Source organism: Oncorhynchus masou, chromosome 27, assembly GCF_036934945.1.
Source record: "Oncorhynchus masou masou isolate Uvic2021 chromosome 27, UVic_Omas_1.1, whole genome shotgun sequence".
Taxonomy (NCBI): Eukaryota; Metazoa; Chordata; class Actinopteri; order Salmoniformes; family Salmonidae; genus Oncorhynchus; species Oncorhynchus masou.
This window is the reverse complement of record NC_088238.1, coordinates 66,035,492-66,062,745: the sequence shown is the minus strand read 5'-3', so window position 1 is coordinate 66,062,745 and position 27,254 is coordinate 66,035,492. Positions and strand designations below refer to the sequence as shown.

The following is a 27,254-nucleotide window of genomic DNA, read 5'->3' as shown; positions in this document are numbered from 1 at the left end:
TTGGGGACAGTGTGTTAGGGTTAGGGACAGTGTGTTATGGTTAGGGACAGTGTGTTATTGTTAGGTACAGTGTGTTATGGTTAGGGACAGTGTGTTGTGGTTGGGTCCAGTGTGTTATGGTTATGGACAGTGTGTTATGGTTATGGACAGTGTGTTATGGTTAGGGACAGTGTGTTGTGGTTTAGGACAGTGTGTTATGGTTGGGGCCAGTGTGTTGTGGTTGGGGCCAGTGTGTTATGGTTGGGGCCAGTGTGTTATGGTTAGGGACAGTGTGTTATGGTTAGGGACAGTGTGTTATGGTTAGGGACCGTGTGTTATGGTTAGGGACAGTGTGTTATGGTTAGGGACAGTGTGTTGTGGTTGGGTCCAGTGTGTTATGGTTAGGGACAGTGTGTTAGGGTTGGGGACAGTGTGTTAGGGTTATGGACAGTGTGTTATGGTTAGGGACAGTGTGTTATGGTTAGGGACAGTGTTATGGTTAGGGACAGTGTGTTACGGTTGGGGCCAGTGTGTTATGGTTAAAGACAGTGTGTTATGGTTGGGGCCAGTGTGTTATGGTTGGGGCCAGTGTGTTATGGTTGGGGCCAGTGTGTTATGGTTAAAGACAGTGTGTTATGGTTAGGGGCAGTGTGTTATGGTTAGGGACAGTGTGTTATGGTTAGGGACAGTGTGTTATGGTTAGGGACAGTGTGTTGTGGTTAGGGTCAGTTTGTTATGGTTAAGGACAGTGTGTTGTGGTTGGGGCCAGTGTGTTATGGTTAGGGCCAGTGTGTTATGGTTAGGGACAGTGTGTTATGGTTGGGGCCAGTTTGTTATGGTTAAGTACAGTGTGTTATGGTTGGGTCCAGTGTGTTATGGTTAGGGACAGTGTGTTAGGGTTGGGGACAGTGTGTTATGGTTAAGGACAGTGTGTTAGGGTTGGGGACAGTGTGTTAGGGTTGGGGACAGTGTGTTATGGTTAAGGACACTGTGTTATGGTTAGGGACAGTGTGTTATGGTTAGGGACAGTGTGTTATGGTTAGGGACAGTGTGTTATGGTTAGGGACAGTGTGTTATGGTTAGGGACAGTGTGTTATGGTTAGGGATTGTGTGTTATGGTTAAAGACAGTGTGTTGTGGTTGGGTCCAGTGTGTTATGGTTAGGGACTGTGTGTTATGGTTAGGGACAGTGTGTTATGGTTAGGGATAGTGTGTTATGGTTAGGGACAGTGTGTTATGGTTAGGGACAGTGTGTTATGGTTAGGGACAGTGTGTTATGGTTAGGGACAGTGTGTTATGGTTAGGGACAGTGTGTTATGGTTAGGGACAGTGTGTTATGGTTAGGGACAGTGTGTTATGCTTAAGGACAGTGTGTTATGCTTAAGGACAGTGTGTTACGGTTGGGGCCAGTGTGTTATGGTTAAAGACAGTGTGTTATGGTTGGGGCCAGTGTGTTATGGTTGGGGCCAGTGTGTTATGGTTAAAGACAGTGTGTTATGGTTAGGGACAGTGTGTTTTGGTTAGGGACAGTGTGTTTTGGTTAGGGACAGTGTGTTATGATTAGGGCCAGTGTGTTATGTTTAGGGACAGTGTGTTATGCTTAAGGACAGTGTGTTACGGTTGGGTCCAGTGTGTTACGGTTGGGTCCAGTGTGTTACGGTTAGGGACAGTGTGTTACGGTTAGGGACAGTGTGTTACGATCAGGGACAGTGTGTTATGATTAGGGACAGTGTGTTATGATTAGGGACAGTGTGTTATGGTTAGGGACAGTGTGTTATGGTTAAGGACACTGTGTTATGGTTAGGGATTGTGTGTTATGGTTAAAGACAGTGTGTTGTGGTTGGGTCCAGTGTGTTACGGTTAGGGACAGTGTGTTACGGTTAGGGACAGTGTGTTACGATCAGGGACAGTGTGTTATGATTAGGGACAGTGTGTTATGATTAGGGACAGTGTGTTATGGTTAGGGACAGTGTGTTATGGTTAAGGACACTGTGTTATGGTTAGGGATTGTGTGTTATGGTTAGGGATTGTGTGTTATGGTTAAAGACAGTGTGTTGTGGTTGGGTCCAGTATGTTATGGTTAGGGACAGTGTGTTATGGTTAGGGACAGTGTGTTATGGTTAGGGACAGTGTGTTATGGTTAGGGACAGTGTGTTATGGTTAGGGATTGTGTGTTATGGTTAAAGACAGTGTGTTGTGGTTGGGTCCAGTGTGTTATGGTTAGGGACTGTGTGTTATGGTTAGGGACAGTGTGTTATGGTTAGGGACAGTGTGTTATGGTTAGGGACAGTGTGTTATGGTTAGGGACAGTGTGTTATGTTTATAGACAGTGTGTTATGGTTAGGGACAGTGTGTTATGGTTAGGGACAGTGTGTTATGGTTAGGGACAGTGTGTTATGGTTAGGGACAGTGTGTTATGCTTAAGGACAGTGTGTTATGCTTAAGGACAGTGTGTTACGGTTGGGGCCAGTGTGTTATGGTTAAAGACAGTGTGTTATGGTTGGGGCCAGTGTGTTATGGTTGGGGCCAGTGTGTTATGGTTGGGGCCAGTGTGTTATGGTTAAAGACAGTGTGTTATGGTTAGGGACAGTGTGTTTTGGTTAGGGACAGTGTGTTTTGGTTAGGGACAGTGTGTTATGATTAGGGCCAGTGTGTTATGTTTAGGGACAGTGTGTTATGCTTAAGGACAGTGTGTTACGGTTGGGTCCAGTGTGTTACGGTTGGGTCCAGTGTGTTACGGTTAGGGACAGTGTGTTACGGTTAGGGACAGTGTGTTACGATCAGGGACAGTGTGTTATGATTAGGGACAGTGTGTTATGATTAGGGACAGTGTGTTATGGTTAGGGACAGTGTGTTATGGTTAAGGACACTGTGTTATGGTTAGGGATTGTGTGTTATGGTTAAAGACAGTGTGTTGTGGTTGGGTCCAGTATGTTATGGTTAGGGACAGTGTGTTATGGTTAGGGACAGTGTGTTATGGTTAGGGACAGTGTGTTATGGTTAGGGACAGTGTGTTATGGTTAGGGACAGTGTGTTATGGTTAGGGACAGTGTGTTATGGTTAGGGACAGTGTGTTATGGTTAGGGACAGTGTGTTATGGTTAGGGACAGTGTGTTATGGTTAGGGACAGTGTGTTATGCTTAAGGACAGTGTGTTATGCTTAAGGACAGTGTGTTACGGTTGGGGCCAGTGTGTTATGGTTAAAGACAGTGTGTTATGGTTGGGGCCAGTGTGTTATGGTTGGGGCCAGTGTGTTATGGTTAAAGACAGTGTGTTATGGTTAGGGACAGTGTGTTTTGGTTAGGGACAGTGTGTTTTGGTTAGGGACAGTGTGTTATGATTAGGGCCAGTGTGTTATGTTAAGGGACAGTGTGTTATGCTTAAGGACAGTGTGTTACGGTTGGGTCCAGTGTGTTACGGTTGGGTCCAGTGTGTTACGGTTAGGGACAGTGTGTTACGGTTAGGGACAGTGTGTTACGATCAGGGACAGTGTGTTACGATTAGGGACAGTGTGTTATGATTAGGGACAGTGTGTTATGGTTAGGGACAGTGTGTTATGGTTTAGGACAGTGTGTTATGGTTAAGGACAGTGTGTTATGGTTAGGGACAGTGTGTTATGGTTAGGGACAGTGTGTTATGGTTAGGGACAGTGTGTTATGGTTGGGGACAGTGTGTTAGGGTTGGGGACAGTGTGTTAGGGTTGGGTACAGTGTGTTAGGGTTGGGGACAGTGTGTTAGGGTTGGGGACAGTGTGTTAGGGTTAGGGACAGTGTGTTATGGTTAGGGACAGTGTGTTATTGTTAGGTACAGTGTGTTATGGTTAGGGACAGTGTGTTGTGGTTGGGTCCAGTGTGTTATGGTTATGGACAGTGTGTTATGGTTATGGACAGTGTGTTATGGTTAGGGACAGTGTGTTGTGGTTTAGGACAGTGTGTTATGGTTGGGGCCAGTGTGTTGTGGTTGGGGCCAGTGTGTTATGGTTGGGGCCAGTGTGTTATGGTTAGGGACAGTGTGTTATGGTTAGGGACAGTGTGTTATGGTTAGGGACAGTGTGTTATGGTTAGGGACAGTGTGTTATGGTTAGGGACAGTGTGTTATGGTTAGGGACAGTGTGTTGTGGTTGGGTCCAGTGTGTTATGGTTAGGGACAGTGTGTTAGGGTTGGGGACAGTGTGTTAGGGTTATGGACAGTGTGTTATGGTTAGGGACAGTGTGTTATGGTTAGGGACAGTGTTATGGTTAGGGACAGTGTGTTAGGGTTGGGGACAGTGTGTTATGGTTAGGGACAGTGTGTTAGGGTTGGGGACAGTGTGTTATGGTTAAGGACAGTATGTTATGGTTAGGGACAGTGTGTTATGGTTAGGGACAGTGTGTTATGGTTAGGGACAGTGTGTTAGGGTTGGGGACAGTGTGTTATGGTTAAGGACAGTGTGTTATGGTTAGGGACAGTGTGTTATGGTTAGGGACAGTGTGTTATGGTTAGGGACAGTGTGTTATGGTTAGGGACAGTGTGTTAGGGTTGGGGACAGTGTGTTATGGTTGGGGACAGTGTGTTATGGTTGGGGACAGTGTGTTATGGTTAGGGACAGTGTGTTTTGGTCAGGGACAGTGTGTTATGGTTAGGGACAGTGTGTTTTGGTCAGGGACAGTGTGTTATGGTTGGGTCCAGTGTGTGAGCACATAATTAAATGTGTGTGGTGTGTAATGTGTGTAATGATACAAGGGTGTCAAAGCATAAGTGTATTTTTTTAAATATAATGTAGGGTATTTTTGGAGTGAAATGAAGAGAATATCCAATCAACTATCAGGCAGCTTTCCTGTCACACATATCTCTTCCTGTCTGTCATTCATAGAGAGACCACGGGTCTTCCCACACAGCACACACACATACACACAATACACATGCACACACACATGCACACACACATGCACACAATACACGCAATACACAGCACACACACATACACACAATACACAACATGTACACACACACAGACACAGAAACAGGAAACAGCAAACACACCACACACACACACCCAGCATGTACACACACCCAGCATGTACACACACCCAGCACACAGACACAGACACACACCCAGACAGTTGGGTATATCTTCAGCCAGCTATAGTGTTTGTGTTAGACTCTGGACCAGCTGCAGATTGAAGTCTAAGGAGGAGCAACACGGTAAATCTCTATTATAAATGACCTGGTAATATGGTAGAAACATTAATCTCTGTTGTAAATGACCTGGTAATATGGTAGAAACATCAGTCTCTATTATAAATGACCTGGTAATATGGTAGAAACATCAGTCTCTATTATAAATGACCTGGTAATATGGTCGAAACATCACTCTCTATTATAAATGACCTGGTAATATGGTAGAAACATCAGTCTCTATTATAAATGACCTGGTAATATGGTAGAAACATCAGTCTCTATTATAAATGACTTGGTAATATGGTAGAAACATCAGTCTCTATTATAAATGACCTGGTAATATGGTAGAAACATCAGTCTCTATTATAAATGACCTGGTAATATGGTAGAAACATCAGTCTCTATTATAAATGACCTGGTAATATGGTAGAAACATTAATCTCTGTTGTAAATGACCTGGTAATATGGTAGAAACATCAGTCTCTATTATAAATGACCTGGTAATATGGTAGAAACATCAGTCTCTATTATAAATGACCTGGTAATATGGTCGAAACATCAGTCTCTATTATAAATGACCTGGTAATATGGTAGAAACATCAGTCTCTATTATAAATGACCTGGTAATATGGTAGAAACATCAGTCTCTATTATAAATGACCTGGTAATATGGTCGAAACATCAGTCTCTATTATAAATGACCTGGTAATATGGTAGAAACATCAGTCTCTATTATAAATGACCTGGTAATATGGTAGAAACATCAGTCTCTATTATAAATGACCTGGTAATATGGTAGAAACATTAATCTCTGTTGTAAATGACCTGGTAATATGGTAGAAACATCAGTCTCTATTATGAATGACCTGGTAATATGGTAGAAACATCAGTCTCTATTATAAATGACCTGGTAATATGGTAGAATATCAGTCTCTATTATAAATGACCTGGTAATATGGTAGAAACATCAGTCTCTATTATAAATGACCTGGTAATATGGTAGAAACATCAGTCTCTATTATAAATGACCTGGTAATATGGTAGAAACATCAGTCTCTATTATAAATGACCTGGTAATATGGTAGAAACATCAGTCTCTATTATAAATGACCTGGTAATATGGTAGAAACATCAGTCTCTATTATAAATGACCTGGTAATATGGTAGAAACATCAGTCTCTATTATAAATGACCTGGTAATATGGTAGAAACATCAGTCTCTATTATAAATGACCTGGTAATATGGTAGAAACATCAGTCTCTATTATAAATGACCTGGTAATATGGTAGAAACATCAGTCTCTATTATAAATGACCTGGTAATATGGTCGAAACATCAGTCTCTATTATAAATGACCTGGTAATATGGTAGAAACATCAGTCTCTATTATAAATGACCTGGTAATATGGTAGAAACACATCAACATGAAGTGTGTCCCAAATGTCCACCTATTCCCTATATATTGACTGTGTATATTACAGTAAATATACTGTACAATCGTGACCAAAAGTTTTGAGAATGAAACAAATATTAATTTCCACAAAGTTTGCTGCTTCAGTGTCTTTAGATATTTTTGTCAGATGTTACTATGGATACTGAAGTATAATTACAAGCATTTCATAAGTGTCAAAGGCTTTTATTGACAATTACATGAAGTTCATGCAAAGAGTCAATACTTGCAGTGTTGACCGTCTTTTTCAAGACCTCTGCAATCCACCCTGGCATGCTGTCAATTAACTTCTGGGCCACATCCTGACTGATGGCAGCCCATTCTTGAATAATCAATGCTTGGAATTTGTCAGAATTTGTGGGGTTTTTGCCCACCCGCCTCTTGCGGATTGACCAGCGTTCTCAATGGGATTAAGGTCTGGAGAGTTTCCTGGTCAAGGGCCCAAAATATCGATGTTTTGTTCCCGGAGCCACTTAGTTTTCACTTATGCCTTATCACTTTTGCCTTATGGCAAAGTATTCCATCATGCTGGAAAAGGCACTGTTCATCACCAAACTGTTCCTGGATGGTTGGGAGAAGTTGCTCTCAGAGGATGTGTTGGTACCATTCTTTATTCATGGCTGAGAAGCAACCCCACACATGAATGGTCTCAGGATGCTTTACTGTTGGCATGACACACACCTTTTGTAGAATATCAGTCTGTCCCTGATGTTTTTCCTGGAGAGAAGTGGCTTCTTTGCTGCCCTTCTTGACACCAGGCCATCCTCCAAAAGTCTTCTCCTCACTGTGCGTGCAGATGCACTTTTTTTTTCTTTTTTTCAAATCAAATTTTGTTTGTCACATACACATGGTTAGCAGATGTTAATGCGAGTGTGGCGAAATGCTTGTGCTTCTAGTTCCGACAATGCAGCAATAACCAACAAGTAATCTAGCTAACAATTCCAAAACTACTACCTTATAGACACAAGTGTTGAGTCAGTGTGTTGGCAGCAGCCACTCAATGTTAGTGGTGGCTGTTTAACAGTCTGATGGCCTTGAGATAGAAGCTGTTTTTCAGTCTCTCGGTCCCAGCTTTGATGCACCTGTACTGACCTCGCCTTCTGGATGATAGCGGGGTGAACAGGCAGTGGCTCGGGTGGTTGTTATCCTTGATGATCTTTATGGCCTTCCTGTGACATCGGGTGGTGTAGGTGTCCTGGAGGGCAGGTAGTTTGCCCCTGGTGATGCGTTGTGCAGACCTCACTACCCTCTGGAGAGCCTTACGGTTGTGGGCGGAGCAGTTGCCGTACCAGGCGGTGATACAGCCCAACAGGATGCTCTCGATTGTGCATCTGTAGAAGTTTGGAAGTGCTTTTTGTGACAAGCCGAATTTCTTCAGCCTCCTGAGGTTGAAGAGGCGCTGCTGCGCCTTCTTCACGATGCTGTCTGTGTGGGTGGACCAATTCAGTTTGTCTGTTATGTGTACGCCGAGGAACTTAAAACTTACTACCCTCTCCACTACTGTTCCATCGATGTGGATAGGGGGGTGTTCCCTCTGCTATTTCCTGAAGTCCACAATCATCTCCTTAGTTTTGTTGACGTTGAGTGTGAGGTTATTTTCCTGACACCACACTCCGAGGGCCCTCACCTCCTCCCTGTAGGCCGTCTCGCCGTTGTTGGTAATCAAGCCTTCCACTTTCGTGTCGTCCGCAAACTTGATGATTGAGTTGGAGGTGTGCGTGGCCACGCTGTCGTGGGTGAACAGGGAGTACAGGAGAGGGCTCAGAACGCACCCTTGTGGGGCCCCAGTGTTGAGGATCAGCGGGATGGAGATGTTGTTGCCTACCCTCACCACTTGGGGGCGGCCTGTCATGAAGTCCAGTACCCAGTTGCACAGGGCGGGGTCGAGACCCAGGGTCTCAAGCTTGATGACGAGCTTGGAGGGCACTATGGTGTTAAATGCCGAGCTGTAGTCGATGAACAACATTCTCACATAGGTATTCCTCTTGTCCAGATGGGTTAGGGCAGTGTGCAGTGTGGTTGAGATTGCATCGTCTGTGGACCTATTTGGGCGGTAAGCAAATTGGAGTGGGTCTAGGGTGTCAGGTAGGGTGGAGGTGATATGGTCCTTGACTCGTCTCTCAAAGCACTTCATGATGACGGAAGTGAGTGCTACAGGGCGGTAGTCGACACTTACACCTGCCTGCTGCCATTCCTGAGCAAGCTCTGTCCTGGGGATGCCCCAATCCAGCAGCTGAATCAACTTTAGGAGACGGTCCTGGTGCTTGCTGGACTTTCTTGGGCACCCTGAAGCCTTCTTCACAACAATTGAACCGCTCTCCTTGAAGTTCTTGATGATCCGATAAATGGTTGATTTAGGTGCAATATTACTGGCAGCAATATCCTTGCCTGTGAAGCCCTTTTTGATCAAAGCAATGATGATGGCACATGTTTCCTTTTAGGTAACCATGATTGACAGAGGAAGAAAAATGTTTCCAAGCACCACCCTCCTTTTGAAGTTTCCAGTCTGTTATTCAAACTCAATCAGCATGCCAGAGTGATCTCCAGCCTTGTCCTCGTCAACACTCACACCTGTGTTAACGAGAGAATCACTGACATGATGTCAGCTGTTCCTTTTGTGGCAGGGATGAAATGCAGTGTAAATGTTTTTTGGGGATTCAGTTAGTTTGCATGGCAAAGAGGGACTTTGCAATTAATCAGATCACTCTTCATAACATTCTGGAGTATATGCAAATTGCCATCATACAAACTGAGGCAGCAGATTGTGAAAATTAATATTTGTGTCATTCTCAAAACTTTTGGCCATGACTGTATAGCCACTATGGGTCCCGGTAGGGAACTACATATGGGTGCCATAATGATTCTCTCACCTGTTTCTCCTCTAGGTTTTTCAGTCCGTCAGCATGGCACTCGTCTTCCTCCTCCTCTTCCTCCCCCTCTCTCACCACTCCAATGCCATGACTGGTTGCCATAGTGACCGTGACAAAGACCACCGCCCCCGGGTCAACTGCACGGCAACCAACCTTAGTGACGTCCCCGCAAGCATCGACACGACAACCAAGGTACTGCAATACATCTCTATAACAACAGAACAAAATTCATCTAAACTCACCTAAACTCAATAGTTATTCTGGCTTTAACCAAGATTTCAGAAGTTGTCTGGACCGCTGAATAGGTTCTCAGTCCAATGATTGTCAAAGAAAGTTCAGGACAATACTCTCCTCTCCTCTTTACTCTACAAGTAGAGTAGAATGGAAGCTAAGATTTAAAGTTAGTTTTTTTCTACATGTAAGAGGTAGGATATACATAGCTGTTTATGGTTTTATTCAGATCAGTCTTGAGAGGTTGAGTGACCACCAGAGCCCAACACATTTAACCTACTACTTATTGGTAGTGGCACCTTTCCTAACAGTAGGGGGTGAAAGGTTCAGAATAACCCACTGTATACAGCCCCTCATAGTGTCTGGTTAATAGCATAGCTCCCCACCTGGTAAACAGCGCTAAGACAGGTTAGGCCCCCTACCCCAAGACCGTGGTAATGACAAGACAGTTCTGCTTGAAAATAATGAAAATATATTGTCAGTTTTAGGCAACAACACAACAAGCACAATTTCACAGATCACAGAATAGCCTACTGTAACCTACTTCATGTGTAGCCTAGCTTGAAGACAACCAATGAAACATAACAACCCAACCTAGCAGTCTTACAGCATTTATATGTATTATATAATCCCAATAACAAGCAAAAAGAATGTTCATGTAGTCTCAGAGCTGTCAAATAAAACAAGTAGTCTGTATGAGAGCTGTCAAATAAAACAAGTAGTCTGTATGAGAGCTGTCAAATAAAACAAGTAGTCTGCGACGTTGTCACAGTCATTCCTTTGAATGACTAATTAGGCCTAAATGACCATTATTAACAGTGTCCCTTCTCATCTGTACCCTGCTATGTAATGTCAAACAACTGAAAAGGTCTACAACTTCAGATGTCTTCTTCTTTCAGGAAGGAATCAGCAAGTCCAATTACTTCACTGGAAACGTTTATAACTAAAACACTTAAATTCACAGCTCTCTTTTGATGTTGGTAACAATTATTTGATGTCCATCACTCTGGCAGAAGACAGCTGGGTCCACTCTGGGCTGGTAGCTAAATCAAATCAAATGTTATTGGTCACATACACATGTCGGATCTGTTCTGTCCTAGCAAGCTTGGTAGCCTGAAGTTAGCAGTCAGTCCTTAAATAAAGATGAAATAAATAAAAATTAAACATCAAGTAAATTATATCTGTATATCTGTATACATGGTTAGCAGATGTTAATGTGAGTGTAGTGAAATGCTTGTGCTTCTAGTTCACACAATGTAGTAATATCTAACAAGTTTTCTAACTATTTCACAACAACTACCCTTTACACACAAGTGTAAAGGAATGAATAAGAATATGTACATATAAATATATGGATGAGCGATGTCCGAACGGCATAGGCAAGATGCAGTAGATGGTATAGAGTGCAGTATATACATATGAGATGAGTAATGTAGGATATGGAAACATTATATAAAGTGTCATTGTTTAAAGTGACTAGTGATACATTTATTAAATCCAATTTTTAATGATTAAAGTGGCTAGAGATTTGAGTCAGTATGTTGGCAGCAGCCACTCAATGTTAGTGGTGACTGTTTAACAGTCTGATGGCCTTGAGATAGAAGCTGTTTTTCAGTCTCTCGGTCCCAGCTTTGATGCACGTGTACTGACCTCGCCTTCTGGATGATAGCTGAGTGAACAGGCAGTGGCTCGGGTGGTTGTTGTCTTTGGTGATCTTTTTGGCCTTCCTGTGACATCGGGTGGTGTAGGTGTCCTGGGAGGGCAGGTAGTTTGCCCCCGGTGATGCATTGTGCAGACCTCACTACCCTCTGGAGAGCCTTACGGTTGTGGGCGGAGCAGTTGCGATTACTCACCGCGGACTGTCAGAATCCTTTTTTCCTGTAACGAGTCTGACGAGCCCGACGCGAATGATATACTGCTTTCTCGGGAACAGGCTCAGATTCCCGTGATTTGGGTGAAGTGGAGGTGGAGAAAATTGGGCCAGAGGGCGAGCTGCCTTCTGAGAATTCGTGGACGATTGTGTAAACCTCCACTTCCTTCCATTCTGCAAGCAAACGTTCAGTCTTTGGAGAATTAAATCGATGACCTACACAGAAGATTACACTACCAATGGAACATTCAAAACTATAATATCTTACACTTCATGGAGTTGTGGCTCAACAACGACACTGTCAACATACAGCTGGTTGGTTATAAGCTGCACCGGCAGGATAGAACAGCGGCATATGGTAAGACAAGGGGCGGCGGACTATGTACATTACATTTACATTTAAGTCATTTAGCAGACGCTCTTATCCAGAGCGACTTACAAATTGGTGAATTCACCTTCTGACATCCAGTGGAACAGCCACTTTACAATAGTGCATCTAAATCATTAAGGGGGGGGTGGTGAGAAGGATTACTTATCCTATCCTAGGTATTCCTTGAAGAGGTGGGGTTTCAGGTGTCTCCGGAAGGTGGTGATTGACTCCGCTGTCCTGGCGTCGTGAGGGAGTTTGTTCCACCATTGGGGGGCCAGAGCAGCGAACAGTTTTGACTGGGCTGAGCGGGAACTGTACTTCCTCAATGGTAGGGAGGCGAGCAGGCCAGAGGTGGATGAACGCAGTGCCCTTGTTTGGGTGTAGGGCCTGATAAGAGCCTGGAGGTACTGCGGTGCCGTTCCCCTCACAGCTCCGTAGGCAAGCACCATGGTCTTGTAGCGGATGCGAGCTTCAACTGGAAGCCAGTGGAGAGAGCGGAGGAGCGGGGTGACGTGAGAGAACTTGGGAAGGTTGAACACCAGACGGCTGCGGCGTTCTGGATGAGTTGTAGGGGTTTAATGGCACAGGCAGGGAGCCCAGCCAACAGCGAGTTGCAGTAATCCAGACGGGAGATGACAAGTGCCTGGATTAGGACCTGCGCCGCTTCCTGTGTGAGGCAGGGTCGTACTCTGCGGATGTTGTAGAGCATGAACCTACAGGAAATGACAGCTGGTGCACGATATCTAAGGAAGTCTTGAGCTATTGCTCACCTGAGGTAGAGTATCTCATGATAACCTGTAGACCACACTATCTACCTAGAGAGTTTTCATCTGTATTTTTCGTAGCTGTTTACATACCATCACAGACTGAGGCTGGCACTAAGACAGCATTGATTGAGCTGTATTCCACCATAAGCAAACATTCACCCAGAGGCAGCACTCCAAGTAGCCGGACTCTTTAAAGCAGGGAAACTTAAATCCGTTTTTCCAAACGGCTTTACCACAACCCGATGCTGGCACCAAGGCTGCACTCAATGAGCTGCATAAGGCCATAAGCAAACAGGGGACTTTAATTCAGGGAAACCTTAAATCCGTTTGACCTAATTTCTACTAGCGTGTTAAAACCTGTTAGAGATCGGGCTACATTTTTCAACATTCTGTTAAAAATCGCGCAACATTTCAACGTCCTGCTACTCATGCCAGGAATATAGTATATGCATATCTGACCATAATTCTATCCTCCTCATTCCTGCTTACTTGCAAAAATTAAATGGAGGAAGCAGTTGCTAAGTGGTCAGATGAAGCAGATGCTATGCTACAGGACTGTTTTGCTAGCACAGACTAGAATATGTTCCGGGATTCCTCCGATGGCATTAAGAAGTACATCACTTCAGTCATTCGCTTCATTAATAAGTGTATCGATGACGTCATCCCCACAGTGAGCGTACGTACATACCCCAACCAGAAGCCATGGATTACAGGCAACATCCCCACTGAGATAAAGGCTAGTGCTTCCATTTTCAAGGAGTGGAACTCTAACCCGGAAGCTTATAAGAAATCCAGCTATGAACTCTGACAAACCATCAAATAGCCAAAGCATCAATACAGGACTAAGATTGAATCGTACTACACCAGCTCGTCAGATGTGGCAGGGCTTGCAAATCCATATCCACATTACAGACAAGAAAGGGAAGAACAGCTGAGAGCTGCCCACTGACACGAGCCTACCAGACAAGCTAAACTACTTCTCTGCTCGCATCGAGGTAAATAACACTAAAACATGCATGAGAGCACCAGCTGTTCCGGAAGACTGTGTGATCACGCTCTCCGCAGCTGATGTGCGTAAGACTTATAAACAGGTCAACATTCACAAGGCCGCAGGGCCAGACGGATTACCAGGACCTGTACTGCGAGCATGCGCTGACCAACTGGCAAGTGTCTTCACTGACATTTTCAACCTCTCCCTGTCCGAGTCTGTAATACTAACATGTTTTAAGCAGACCACCATAGTGCCTGTGCTCAAGAACACTAAGGTAACCTACCTAAATGACTACCGACCCGTAGGACTCACATCTGTAGCCATGAAGTGCTTTGAAAGTCTGGTCATGGACCACATCAACACCATTATCCCAGAAATACTTAATACACTCTAATTTGCATACCGACCCAACAGATCCACAGATGACGCAATCTCTACTGCACTCCACACTGCCCTTTCCCACCTGGACAAATGGAACACCAATGTGAGAATGCTATTCATCAACTACAGCTCAGCGTTCAACCCCATAGTGACCTCATAGTGACCTCAAAGCTCATCAATAAGCTAAGGTCCCTAAGACTAACTGGATCCTGGACTTCCTGGCGGGCAGCCTCCAGGTGGTAAGGGTAGGTAACAACACATCTGATACGTTGATCCTCAACACAGGGGCCCCTCAGGGGTGCGTGCTCAGTCCCCTCCTGCACTCACTGTTTACTCATGACTGCATGGCCAGGCATGACTGCACAGCCAACACCATCATTAAGTTTGCCGATGACACAACAGTGGTAGGCCTGATCACAGACAATGAAGAGACAGCCTATAGGGAGGAGGTCAGAGACCTGGCCGTGTGGTGCCAGGACAACACTGTCTCCTTCAACATGATCAAGACAAAGGAGATTGTGGAGTACAAGAAAAAGAGGACCGAATATGCCCCCATTCTCATCGACAGGGCAGCAGTGGAGCAGGTTGAGAGCTTCAAGTTCCTTGGTGTCCACATTACCAACAAACTATTATGGTCCGAGGAAACAGTGTGCACTGCACCCGGACCGCCACAGGAGTCACTGGTGTGTGATGAGACAAGGATATCCCTACTGGCCAAACCCTCCCTAACCCAAACGACGCTAGGCCAATTGTGCGTTGCCCCACGGACCTCCCGGTCGCGGCCGGTTACGACAGAGCCTGGGCGCGAGCCTCTGGTGGCACAGCTGGCCCTGCAGTACAGCGCCCTTAACCACTGCGCTACCCGGGAGGCCCCTATAGCCTCCACATAGCCTCTGTACCGTAACATCCTGTATATAGCCTCCACATTGTTATTTTACTTCTGCTCTTCAATTAATTGTCACTTTTATTTCTTATTCTTATGTGTTTTTTTTAAACTGCGTTGTTTGTTAGGGGCTCGTAACTAAGCATTTCACTGTAAGGTCTACTACAACTCTTGTATTCAGTGCATGTGACTAATAAAATTTGATTTGGTATATATTATACTGTATATACAGGGCATATTTATATTGTATATACAGGGTATTTGTATTGTATGTACAGGGTGTATTTGTACTGTATATACAGGGCATATTTATATTGCGGGGTGGCAGGGTAGCCTAGTGGTTAGAGCGTGGGCCTAGTAACTGGAAGGTTGCAAGTTCAAACCCCCAAGCTGACAAGGTACAAATCTGTCGTTCTGCCCCTGAACAGGCAGTTAACCCACTTTTCCTAGGCCGTCATTGAAAATAAGAATTTGTTCTTAACTGACTTGCCTAGTTAAATAAAGGTTAAAAAAATAATTAAAAAAATTGTATATACAAGGTGTGTTTATATTGTATATACAGGGTGTGTTTATATTGTATATACAGGGTGTGTTTATATTGTATATACAGGGCATATTTATATTATATACTATACTAATACTATACTACATCATCATTTATCATCTACTATACTACATTATCATCATATCTTCTCTACTCTACTATACTACATTATCATCGTCTCTCCTGTGTTCTAGGTGCTGATCTTCACCCAGAACCAGTTCTCCAGTCTAACCTGGTCCTCCTATAGTCACTTCCCAGAGCTCTATGAGATAGATCTGAGCCACAACGCAGTTCCAGAGGTTCCCCTGTCCCCCTGCCCGATTCTCCCCACTCTAGGGGTTCTACGCCTGGTAGGGAACCGCATTAGAACCCTGCCCCCTCACTCCTTCAGGGCCACGCCAGGCCTGCTAGAACTCTATCTGGACCAGAACATTCTGGAGACACTAGACGACCTGTCCTTCTCTGGGCTCAGGCTGCTACAGGTCAGTACCCCACTTAATTAGTTGATTTGTTTATTGGTTAATTGTTTGGTCAGTCAGCTAGTTGGTTAGCTAGTAAGTCAATTAACACCCATGTTATTTTTTTCTAGATCCTGGAACTTTCTCAGAACCGTATCTCTGTTCTGCCCCCTCTGATGTTTCGCTCCCTCCCGGCCATCGAAACCTTGGTTCTAGAGCAGAACCACATCAGAACCATGCCTGACCAGTGGTTCTCTGCCAAACCTGAAGTTCCCTACACCTACCTGTCGCAGAACCCCTGGGCCTGCTTCTGTAAGGTACATTCTCTAGTCTAGAACACTGTGAGGTATGTTCTCTAGTCTAGAACCCTGTAAGGTATGTTCTCTAGTCAAGAACCCTGTGGGGTAAGTTCTCTAGTCTAGAACCCTTAAAATACATTATCTAGTCTAGTCTAGAAACCCATATTACATTTTTTATTTATTTTTATTTCACCTTTATTTAACCAGGTAGGCTAGTTGAGAACAAGTTCTCATTTACAACAGTGACCTGGCCAAGATAAAGCAAAGCAGTGCGACACAAACAACAACACATAAAATATATTATGTTCTCTAGTCTAGAACCCTGTAAGGTACGCTCTATAGTCTAGAACCCTGTAAGGTATGTTCCCTCGTCAAGAAGCTTGTAAAGTACGTTCTCTAGTCTAAAACCCTGTAAAGTTCATTCTCTAGTCTAGAACCCTATAAGGTATGATCTCTGTTCTAGTCTAGAATCCTGTAAGGTATGCTCGTAAGTCTAGTCTAGAACCCTGTAAGCTATGTTCTGTAGTCAAGAACCCTGTGCGGTACAATCTCTAATCTAGAACACTGTAAGGCATGTTCACTAGTCAAGAACCCTGTGCGGTACAATCTCTAATCTAGAACACTGTAAGGCATGTTCACTAGTCTAGAACCCTGTAAGGTATGTTCTCTAGTCTAGAACCCTGTAAGGTATGTTCTATAGCCTAGTCTAGAGCCCTGTAAGGTATGTTCTTTAGCCTAGTCTAGAGCCCTGTAAGGTATGTTCTCTAGTCTAGTCTAGAACTTTGTAAGGTATGTTCTCTAGTGTAGAACCATGTAAGGTAAATTCTCTAATCTAGAACCCTGTGTCATGTCTTTGGCTATGCCGGATTACGTGATATGACATGCTGTTCTATAAAATAATTTCTCTGTAATTAATATTACCTGATTAAGCTACTCAGGTAAATAATTAACTAGAAAGTCCGGGCAAAACGAAAGAATGTTTATAGAGCTGTTATCTTCCGAATAAACTTTTAAAGACCTGGTAATCTTTTACATTAATAGCAGTCAATATTTAATTGTCACCTTATTTAGTCTCATCTGAAAGTTGTAAATTCTTGGTTGTCTTCACGAACCCTGGCTAACAAGTTGAATCAGCAATACAAATTTGGTTTAATTATTTATTTACTAAATACCTAAATAATCACACAGAATGGATCATGCATTGATTCCAAATTATGTCATAAAGAAAATGTCCCTGGTGGACGGAGCCGACAAGACGGTTGGTTACACAAAGGAAAGGGGGTTGGGTTTGAGTGAAAGAGCGGGAAGACTGAGGAACAAAAAGGGAGAAGCTATGCTATCGTAAATACAGTATCTTTTGCATTCTAAATTTCTGCCCATTTGAAATTCGATGCTGATTTCGTTAGGTTATCTGAGCCCTTTTAACGTAGGACCATCGCCCTAACGTACTCGGGAACAGGTTTATTCTGAGCCCTTTTAATGTAGGACCATCGCTCTAACGTACTCGGGAACAGGTTTATTCTGAGCCCTTTTAATGTAGGACCATCGCCCTAACGTACTCGGGAACAGGTTTATTCTGAGCCCTTTTAATGTAGGACCATCGCTCTAACGTACTCGGGAAAAGGTTTATTCTGAGCCCTTTTAATGTAGGACCATCGCCCTAACGTACTCGGGAACAGGTTTATTCTGAGCCCTTTTAATGTAGGACCATCGCTCTAACGTACTCGGGAACAGGTTTATTCTGAGCCCTTTTAATGTAGGACCATCGCTCTAACGTACTCGGGAACAGGTTTATTCTGAGCCCTTTTAATGTAGGACCATCGCCCTAACGTACTCGGGAAAAGGTTTATTCTGAGCCCTTTTAATGTAGGACCATCGCTCTAACGTACTCGGGAACAGGTTTATTCTGAGCCCTTTTAATGTAGGACCATCGCTCTAACGTACTCGGGAACAGGTTTATTCTGAGCCCTTTTAATGTAGGACCGTCGCCCTAACGTACTCGGGAACAGGTTTATTCTGAGCCCTTTTAATGTAGGACCGTCGCCCTAACGTACTCGGGAACAGGTTTATTCTGAGCCCTTTTAATGTAGGACCATCGCCCTAACGTACTCGGGAACAGGTTTATTCTGAGCCCTTTTAATGTAGGACCGTCGCCCTAACATCCTCGGAACAGAAAGTTACATTTTCATCAAGGGATTTATATAGGATTGGGAGAGAGGGCTGTGTGTCATAGTTTACAACCCATGTCTGTTCACTTGGGCCTCTGAGTGGGCAGAGTGGTGTTCTTTTGACATACCGTTCTCTTATTAAGAAGCTAAAAATTACATTTAATCTTTTCACAAATAATTACATATTTAAACATTTAAATTGCATATAAATTCCATGCGAATCTGATAACTAGAAAGTGTAGACTTTCCAAGATACATTTTATGTCGTCCTATCAACAGTAACCATGTCTTAGACGCCAACTGAACTGACATCATATTAAGTCCCAACGCATATTTTCAACTGGTTGGATTACTGAAATATTGTTCCGTTTCCCATCTTTTGATGTCACCAGACTCTCTACGTTAACAAAGGGATTTTCAATAGTTACATCGTTAGAGTAGAGAGAGAGAGAAAGGGGAAAGTTATTTGTGGGGGTCATAAACCTCCCCCTCAGACCAACATCATGACAACTGTAAGGAATGTTATCTATTCTAGTCTAGAACCCTGTAAGGAATGTTATCTATTCTAGTCTAAAACCCTGTAAGCAATGTTATCTAGTCTAGAACCATGTAAGTTCTCTAGTCTAGAGCCCTGTAAGAAATGTTGTCTAGTCTAGAACCCTGTATGTAATGTTATCTAGTCTAGAACTCTGTAAGGTATGTTATCTAGTCTAGAAACCTGTAAGGTGTCTCCTCTATTCTAGTCTAGAACCCTGTAAGTAATGTTATCTAGTCTAGTCTAGAACCCTGTAAGGTATGTTCTCTATTCTATTCCAGAACCATGTAAGGTACGTTCTCTAGGTGTGTTTAAATAAAGTTGTATTGTATTTGAAGGTGGGTTACCTGAAGAAACACCTGGATGATCAGGGCTTCAACGTGTACACGAGGGATGGAATAATCATCACTCCGGACGAAGAGAGTGTTACCTGTGCCACACCTCCCTCCCTGGCCGGCCGACCAATCGTGGGGCTGGAGGATGAGGAGTACTGCTCACCTGGTGCCAAACCTGATGGCCCCCCTGGAGACTCTGAACCTCAACCTACCCCTACACTACCCCCCACCACCACTATGCCACCAACCACAGGAGCCAAAACCACAGTTCCTACTACCTTCCCCACCACTACTACTCCTGCTACCACTACTACTGTGGTACCCACTACTCCTGCTACCACTACTACTCCTACTACCACTACTACTCCTACTACCACTACTACTCCTACTACCACTACTACTCCTACTACCACTACTACTCCTACTACCACTACTACTGCTACTACTACTGTGGTACCCACTACTACCACCACAGCTACCCTGAAACCCACCACCCCTTCTCTACACCCTACCGACTCCACCCCCCTGCCCCCCCTGCTGAATGAGTCAGTCACATGGTCTTGGTGGGAGATAGTGACCATCCTGGTGGAGTGGGAGGAGAGCAGGGCGGGGACAGAGGAGGGGAGGGTCTGGGGAGGGAACAGCTGGGAGCATCATGGTCTCTATAGAGGATCTTCCAGACTCTCACCACACCCCACCATGACCACAACCGTCACACCTAGAGCCCCATCTCAACCACCTAGGACCCCAACTCAACCACCTAGGACCCCACCTAGGACCCCAACTCAACCACCTAGAACCCCAACTCAACCCCCTAGAACCCCAACTCAACCCCCTAGAACCCCAACTCAACCCCCACTACCTAGAACCCAGACCCTGACCACCCCAGTGACCACAGTCAGACAGGTTGGAGGTTCAGATCCCTGGGGGGATCAGCTGGGACGGGGGGGTGGTAGTGCGGCAGGAGGCAGAGCTGTGTTCTGCTGGTGGCTGTTTGCAGGGTGTGTTTTGTTGTGTGTTTTGTCTGGGGGGTGGGTGTGTGTGAGCGGCCTATGGCTATGGAGGATGTATAGGACTGTCTATAGGCCTCTACGGAACAGGGGGAGGGGTGGGGGAGTGAGGGGAGTCCGGCTGCTCAGGTTCAAATGCCACGAGGGGGGAGACAAGGGGGAGGTCAATGGGGAGAACGGGGGAGTCAAAGCCATATCCCTGCCTCTAGGAGGGGGGTGGAGGAGGGGGGGTACAGGCCATCTATCGCTCTGTTCTATTCATCTCTAGAGAGGAGGGAGAAGGGGAGGGGGAGGAGGCAGATATGGAGGAGGGAGAGAGTGTGATTGAGATGCTGGACTCAGCAATAAAAGGGACAGCTGTGGGGATGTCACTAAAAAACAGGAGGGAGGGAAAAGAAGAAGAAAGTGAGGGAGGAATAGTGGGAGGGGTGGAGAGGAAGGATGTGTATAGGAAGAGTCTCTACAGAGTGTACAGTAGGGAGGAGAAGATAGAGGGATTGAGGGATATAGAGGAGAGCTGGCAGACAGACGAAGGAGGGAGGAAGGGAGGTAGAGAGAGAGGAGGAGGAGGGAGAGAGGCTAAGAAGCGATACAGTTTGGTTCTGAGGGAGGAGAGTGTAGAGGGGATGAGAGGGAGGGAGAGAGAGAGGCAGGAGAAGGAATGGGTAGTGGGAGGATGGGAGATGTCTGGGGGAGAGAGGAGGGAGGAGAGGGGGAACGGAGAGGGAGACTGGTGGTCTCTCTTACCCAGCATGCCTTGGTGCAACCCCCCAGCTGACCCTCACCCTAACCCCCCACCTGAGAGGCACACCTGAAGGATGTCATCACACCAAATCCTCTCTAGGTTTCTTCCTAGCTTCCTACTTTGTAGGAAGCTTTTCCTAATTACACTTCTTCTGTCTCTGCACTGCTTGCTCTTTGGGTTTTAGGCTGGGTATCTATGAAGCACACTGATGTAAAATGGGCTTAGAGTGACCTTTACCATCCTGTCAGCTCTGTCCCAGTGTAGAGTGACCTTTACCATCCTGTCAGCTCTGTCCCAGTGTAGAGTGACCTTTACCATCCTGTCAGCTCTGTCCCAGTGTAGAGTGACCTTTACCATCCTGTCAGCTCTGTCCCAGTGTAGGGTGACCTTTACCATCCTGTCAGCTCTGTCCCATTTTAGGGTGACCTTTACCATCCTGTCAGCTCTGTCCCAGTGTAGGGTGACCTTTACCATCCTGTCAGCTCTGTCCCAGTGTAGAGTGACCTTTACCATCCTGTCAGCTCTGTCCCAGTGTAGGGTGACCTTTACCATCCTGTCAGCTCTGTCCCAGTGTAGGGTGACCTTTACCATCCTGTCAGCTCTGTCCCAGTGTAGGGTGACCTTTACCATCCTGTCAGCTCTGTCCCATTTTAGGGTGACCTTTACCATCCTGTCAGCTCTGTCCCAGTGTAGGGTGACCTTTACCATCCTGTCAGCTCTGTCCCAGTGTAGAGTGACCTTTACCATCCTGTCAGCTCTGTCCCAGTGTAGGGTGACCTTTACCATCCTGTCAGCTCTGTCCCAGTGTAGGGTGACCTTTACCATCCTGTCAGCTCTGTCCCAGTGTAGGGTGACCTTTACCATCCTGTCAGCTCTGTCCCAGAGTAGAGTGACCTTTACCTTGGCTTTAAATTTTAATCTCGCTATAGCACAAATCTTTGGAGCCAGGATTGTATCTAGGCCTTCATCAATGACCTGGGACCTGTTGGCATGTAACCACTCTATATTCTTAAATAGTGTTTGGTTTAAATATGTTAACACAACCTGTTATGCTTTATGTAAATAATAAACATCTATGTCACAAAAACTTGTTCAAGACCTATATATATATATATATATTTACAGAACATCTCAAACAAAGGAAAAGAGAGTCGAAGAAAGAAAGTTCTCTCCCTCTCTCTTCCTTCCTGATTAACATTGACACAGGCTGTTCCTTCTCAGCGAACACACAGAAGCAAAACTTATTTCCAAAACAACTTGAATGAAATGTGCTTTTTTTAAATTAGAAATCTGAAGAGCTTTACAAAGACATGCTGCATCACTGAGCCTGGTCTTACTAACATAACTGTAGCATGTGTCGGTTCTGCGGTTCTGTGTGTGTTCTGTGGAGTGTGTAGTGTGTTTCTGATGCCGCACTCCATCACTATCCTTGGTCAAATGGCCCTTTCACAGCCTGCAGGTGTGTTTTGGGTCATTGTCCTGTATTTACCTTTATTTAACCAGGTAGGCCAGTTGAGAACAAGTTCTCATTTACAACTGCGACCTGGCCAAGATAAAGCAAAGTAGTGCAAAACAGAGTTGAACATGGAATAAACAAACGTACAGTCAATAACACAATAGAAAAGTTGATATACAGTGTGCAAATTAAATAAGATTAGGGAGGTAAGGCAATAAATTGGACATGGTGGCAAAATAATTACAATTTAGCATTCATGTGGATGTTGATCCCCACTTGGGAACTTTCCCTAACACCCTCAGCTGGAATGTGGCGCATGGAACGCAAAAAATATTCTTAAAAATATTTAACCTCCACACATTAACAAGTCCAATAGCTTAAATGAAAGATAAACACCTTGTTTATCTACCCAGCAAGTCAGATTTCTAAAATGTTTTACGGCGAAAACATAGCACATATTTATGTCAAACCACCACCAAAGACACAGCTAATTTGCATAGCCAAGTTAAACAAAATATGCAATCAACAAACGCAGGATTAAAAGAAAAATAAATCACTAACCTTTTGAAATCTTCATCAGATGACAGTAATATAACATGTTACACAGTACATTTATGTTTTTTTTCAATAATATGCTATATATATCCATAAATCTCTGTTTACAATTACGCATTGTTCAAAAAATGCTACTCAAATGTCCGGAGAAATGACGATAGCTCCGGCAGATAACGTCAGATAACAAGCAATACACATCATAAACTTTAACTAAATATGCATGTTCTACATATATATAGAAAGATACACTTCTTCTAAATGCAATCGCTGTGTTACATTTATTTTTAACGTTACAGAATTCGTTCACTAGGCTATAATATGAGTCGGCGCTCAGAAATTAGCATGATGGCTCCTCTATCTTGGAGTCCACAGAAACCCAAATTTAACACATAAATATTCCCTTACCTTTGCTGTTCTTCCATCAGAAGACCTGGAAGGAATTATACTCACCAAAAACATCGTTTAGTTGTGAAGTCTGTGTCTTTCGGTTATCAAACACGGCATATTTCGGTTGAAATGCAGCCAAAAGTCAAGCGGATGCGCACCAAAATGTCGAATTTACATATTATATGTCGACTAAACATGTCAAACTATGTTCATAACCAAGCTTTAGCATGTTATAAAGGTGCACAACAATTCTCAGGACGAACAGAAACACACGCGTCGTTTAATTAGTCTAGGAAAAGAGTGAGCATCGGCGGAGGGCGCGCATGAATGTGACCTTTTTTTTCGCGTGACCGAAAGGTTTCGGGCGGCCAAAACTCTCGTGAGCGAGCTATTCTCACAATGAGAAGCCCCATTGAAAGCAGACATCGCGCTGAAGACATAGAAACTGTTCCCAGGTCTGTAGGCGCTTGGGAAGGGTGGGGGCGATGACGTCAAAGTTGGGCCAACTTTTATGATGACAAGAGAGAGTTTGGGATAATGACTGCCCTGAGAGTTCTGCTTTACATACAGACATAATTTCAACGGTTTTAGAAACTTTAGTGTTTTCTATTCAATTTATATGCATATATTAGCAATTTTTGAAAGATTTTTTTTCTGTTTAATATGGGCACGCAATTACTCCAAAGGGGGCAGCAGACAGCCCTATCCTTAACAGGTTTTAACACTGGAGTGATAGATGTGCAGAAGATGAATGTGCAAGTAGAGATACTGGGGTGCAAAGGTGCCAAAAATTATAATAACAATATGGGGATGAAGTAGTTGGATGGGCTATTTACAGATGCAATGATCTGTAAACTGCTTTGACAGCTGATGCTTAAAGTTAGTGAGGAAGATATGAATCTCCAGCTTCAGTGATTTTTGTAATTTTTCCAGTCATTGGCAGCAGAGAACTGGAAGGAAGGGCAGCCAAAAGGGGAATTGGCTTTGGGGATGACCAGTGAAGTATACCTGCTGGAGCGTGTGCTACTGGTTGGTGCTGCGATGGTGACCAGTGAACTAAGATAAGGTGGGGCATTACCTAGCAAAGATTTATAGACAACCTGGAGCCAGTGGGTTTGGCGATGAATATGAAGCGAGTGCCAGCCAACGAGAGCATACAGGTTGCAGTGGTGGGTGGTAAATGGGACTTTGGTGACAACACGGAAGGCACTGTGATAGACTGCATCCAATTTGCTTAGTAGAGTGTTGGAGGCTATTTTGTAAATGACATCGATGAAGTCAAGCATCGGTAGGATAGTCAGTTTTACAAGGGTATGTTTGGCAGCATGAGTGAAGGATGTTTTGTTGTGAAATAGGAAGCCTATTCTAGATTTAATTTTGGACTGGAGATGCTTAATGTGAGTCTGGAAGGAGAGTTTACAGTCTAACCAGACACTTAGGTATTTGTAGTAGTCCACTGATTCTAGGTCAGAAACGTCCAGAGTAGTGATGCTAGGCAGGCGGGCAGGTGCGGGCAGCGATCGGTTGAAGAGCATGCATTTAGATTCAGTTGCATTGAAGAGCAGTTGGAGGCCACGGAAGGAGAGTTGTATGGCATTGAAGCTCATCTGGAGGTTAGTTAACACAGTGTCCAAAGACGGGCCAGAAGTATACAGAATATTGTCGTCTGCGTAGAGGTGGATCAGAGAATCACATTTAATCACCAGCCGCAAGAGCGACATCATTGACACATACAGAGAAAAGATTTGGCCCAAGAATTGAACCCTGTGGCAACCCCATAGAGACTGCCATAGATCCAGACAACAGGCACTCCGATTTGACACACTGAACTCTATCTGAGAAGTAGTTGGTGAACCAGACGAGGCAGTCATTTGTGAAACCAATGCTGTTGAGTCTGCTGATAAGGATGTGGTGATTGCCAGAGTCGAAAGCCTTGGTCAGTTCGATGAAGCTGGCTGCACAGTACTGCCTTTTGTCGATGGCGGTTATGATATAATTTAGGACCTTGAGCCTGGCTGAGGTGCAACCATGACCAGCTCAGAAACCAGATTGCATAGCAGAGAAGGTATGGTGGGATTCTAAATGTGTGGTGATCTGTTTGTTAACTTGGCTTTCGAAGACCTTAGAAAGGCAGGGTAGGATAGATATAGGTCTTTAACAGTTTGAATCTAGTGTCTCGTCTTTGAAGAGGGGGATGACCGCAGCAGCTTTCCAATCTATGGGGATCTCAGACGATACGAAAGACAGGTTGAACTGGCTAGTAATAGGGGTTGCAGCAATTTTGGTGGATAATTTTTTAGAAAGAGAGGGTTCAGATTGTCTAGCCCAGCTGATTTGTAGGCATCCAGATTTTGTAGCTCTTTCAGAACATCAGCTGTCTGGATTAGGGTGAAGGAGAAATGGGGGATGCTTGGGAAAGTTTCTGTGGGGGTTGCAGAGCTGTTGACTGGTGTAGGGGTAGCCAGGTGGAAAGCATGGCCAGCCGTAGAAGAATGCTTATTGAAATTCTCAATTATCGTAGATTTGTTGGTGGTGACAGTGTTTCCTAGCCTCAGTGCAGTGGGAGGATATGCTCTTGTTCTCCATGGACTTTACAGTGTCCCTAGGTGACTAGGTAACACTAAAGGCAGAAGTGAATTAAATAAAAATATGTTGGGAGAACATGAATGTGCAACATAAGAACTGAATTGAATGATCCTCATAATGATGGGTTTATTATTGTAAAAAGAAAGAAAAGGGGGAATAAATGAATGTTTTTACAGCTATGGAGATAATGGGATGGATGTGGGAAACACTAGTTAATTGAATAAACTATTTGGGTGTTAGAAACTGCAGGAGTTAGTCAATTTGATAAAGTAAAGATTTTAAAACACAAAGGTAAAATGTGGTAATATCACACAAGTAACATTATATCTTGAAATGTTAAAGAATCAGGATTAAGGAATAGCTGATAGTTTCTGGATGTGTGGGCATACTACATGCTCATGCTTCATCAAAATGTAATGTATTATTTTTATTGTTTCTATACCTAATTAGATCTTTTACTCTTATGAAATACTAGAGATGTTTGGTCTAGTTAGGTTTTCTTTTTAAGTTTTTCTAATTGGATCTTTTGTTTGGAGATGTTTGGTCTAGTTGGGTTTTGTAAGTCTTTTATGTTTCAAATAGGATCTGGAGATGTTTGGTCCAGGTGATTTGTGAGCTTTATTTTTGTTAATCAATTGTTGGTGTTATGCTCCACCCTATATGTCCTTTTAGTGTAATTTGTGGTGGTAAATAAGCACCAGAGGAGGGTTTTGTGGGAGAAAGATGTACATATAGGGAGGAACATAAGAGCCTTCTCTTGTGCAAATACACTTAGAGTGTATTTGCCATTCTGGTAAAATGCATTGTCTATTGTATAGGACAGGAAGCCAGAGTAAGGCCATGAGAGTATGGGACAGCTGAACATTAAACAGACCACACGAAGGGAAGGCGACACATAGGCGCCTAGGACAGCTGGACACACTAAAAATAGAGGAGACACACAGTCTGCTGATCCAAGATAAAGACACACATACAAAGGAACACATTGAGCTAAATACAGGGCCAAAGCATAGGCCTGTAGAATAGAGGAATGTATAGTATTTTTAGTATAGCTGGACACGCTAAAAACAGAGGAGACACATAGTCTGCTGATCCTAGATAACACACATACAAAAGAACGCATTAAGCTAAGTGCAGGAACAAAGCAAGGGTCTTGTCACCATTATAATCTGACGGAAAGCAGATATGGGCGTTATTGGGAGTGAACAAGCAGGATGCACAGAT

General features: G+C 44.1%; 1 protein-coding gene across 1 annotated transcript in view; it reads left to right on the top strand.

Annotated features, from left to right (window-relative positions):
• The first annotated feature begins 5,052 nt into the window (after positions 1–5,052).
• Positions 5,053–27,254, top strand: part of LOC135515545 (platelet glycoprotein Ib alpha chain) — a 43,737-nt gene continuing 21,535 nt past the window's right edge. Inside the window, exons 1-5 of the mRNA XM_064939162.1 lie at positions 5,053–5,162; positions 9,475–9,651; positions 15,691–15,978; positions 16,086–16,271; positions 19,295–20,517. Of these exons, the coding sequence (XP_064795234.1) occupies positions 9,493–9,651; positions 15,691–15,978; positions 16,086–16,271; positions 19,295–20,517 (1,856 nt within the window). The 5' untranslated portion in view covers positions 5,053–5,162; positions 9,475–9,492. The remainder of the gene's footprint in view (positions 5,163–9,474; positions 9,652–15,690; positions 15,979–16,085; positions 16,272–19,294; positions 20,518–27,254) is intronic.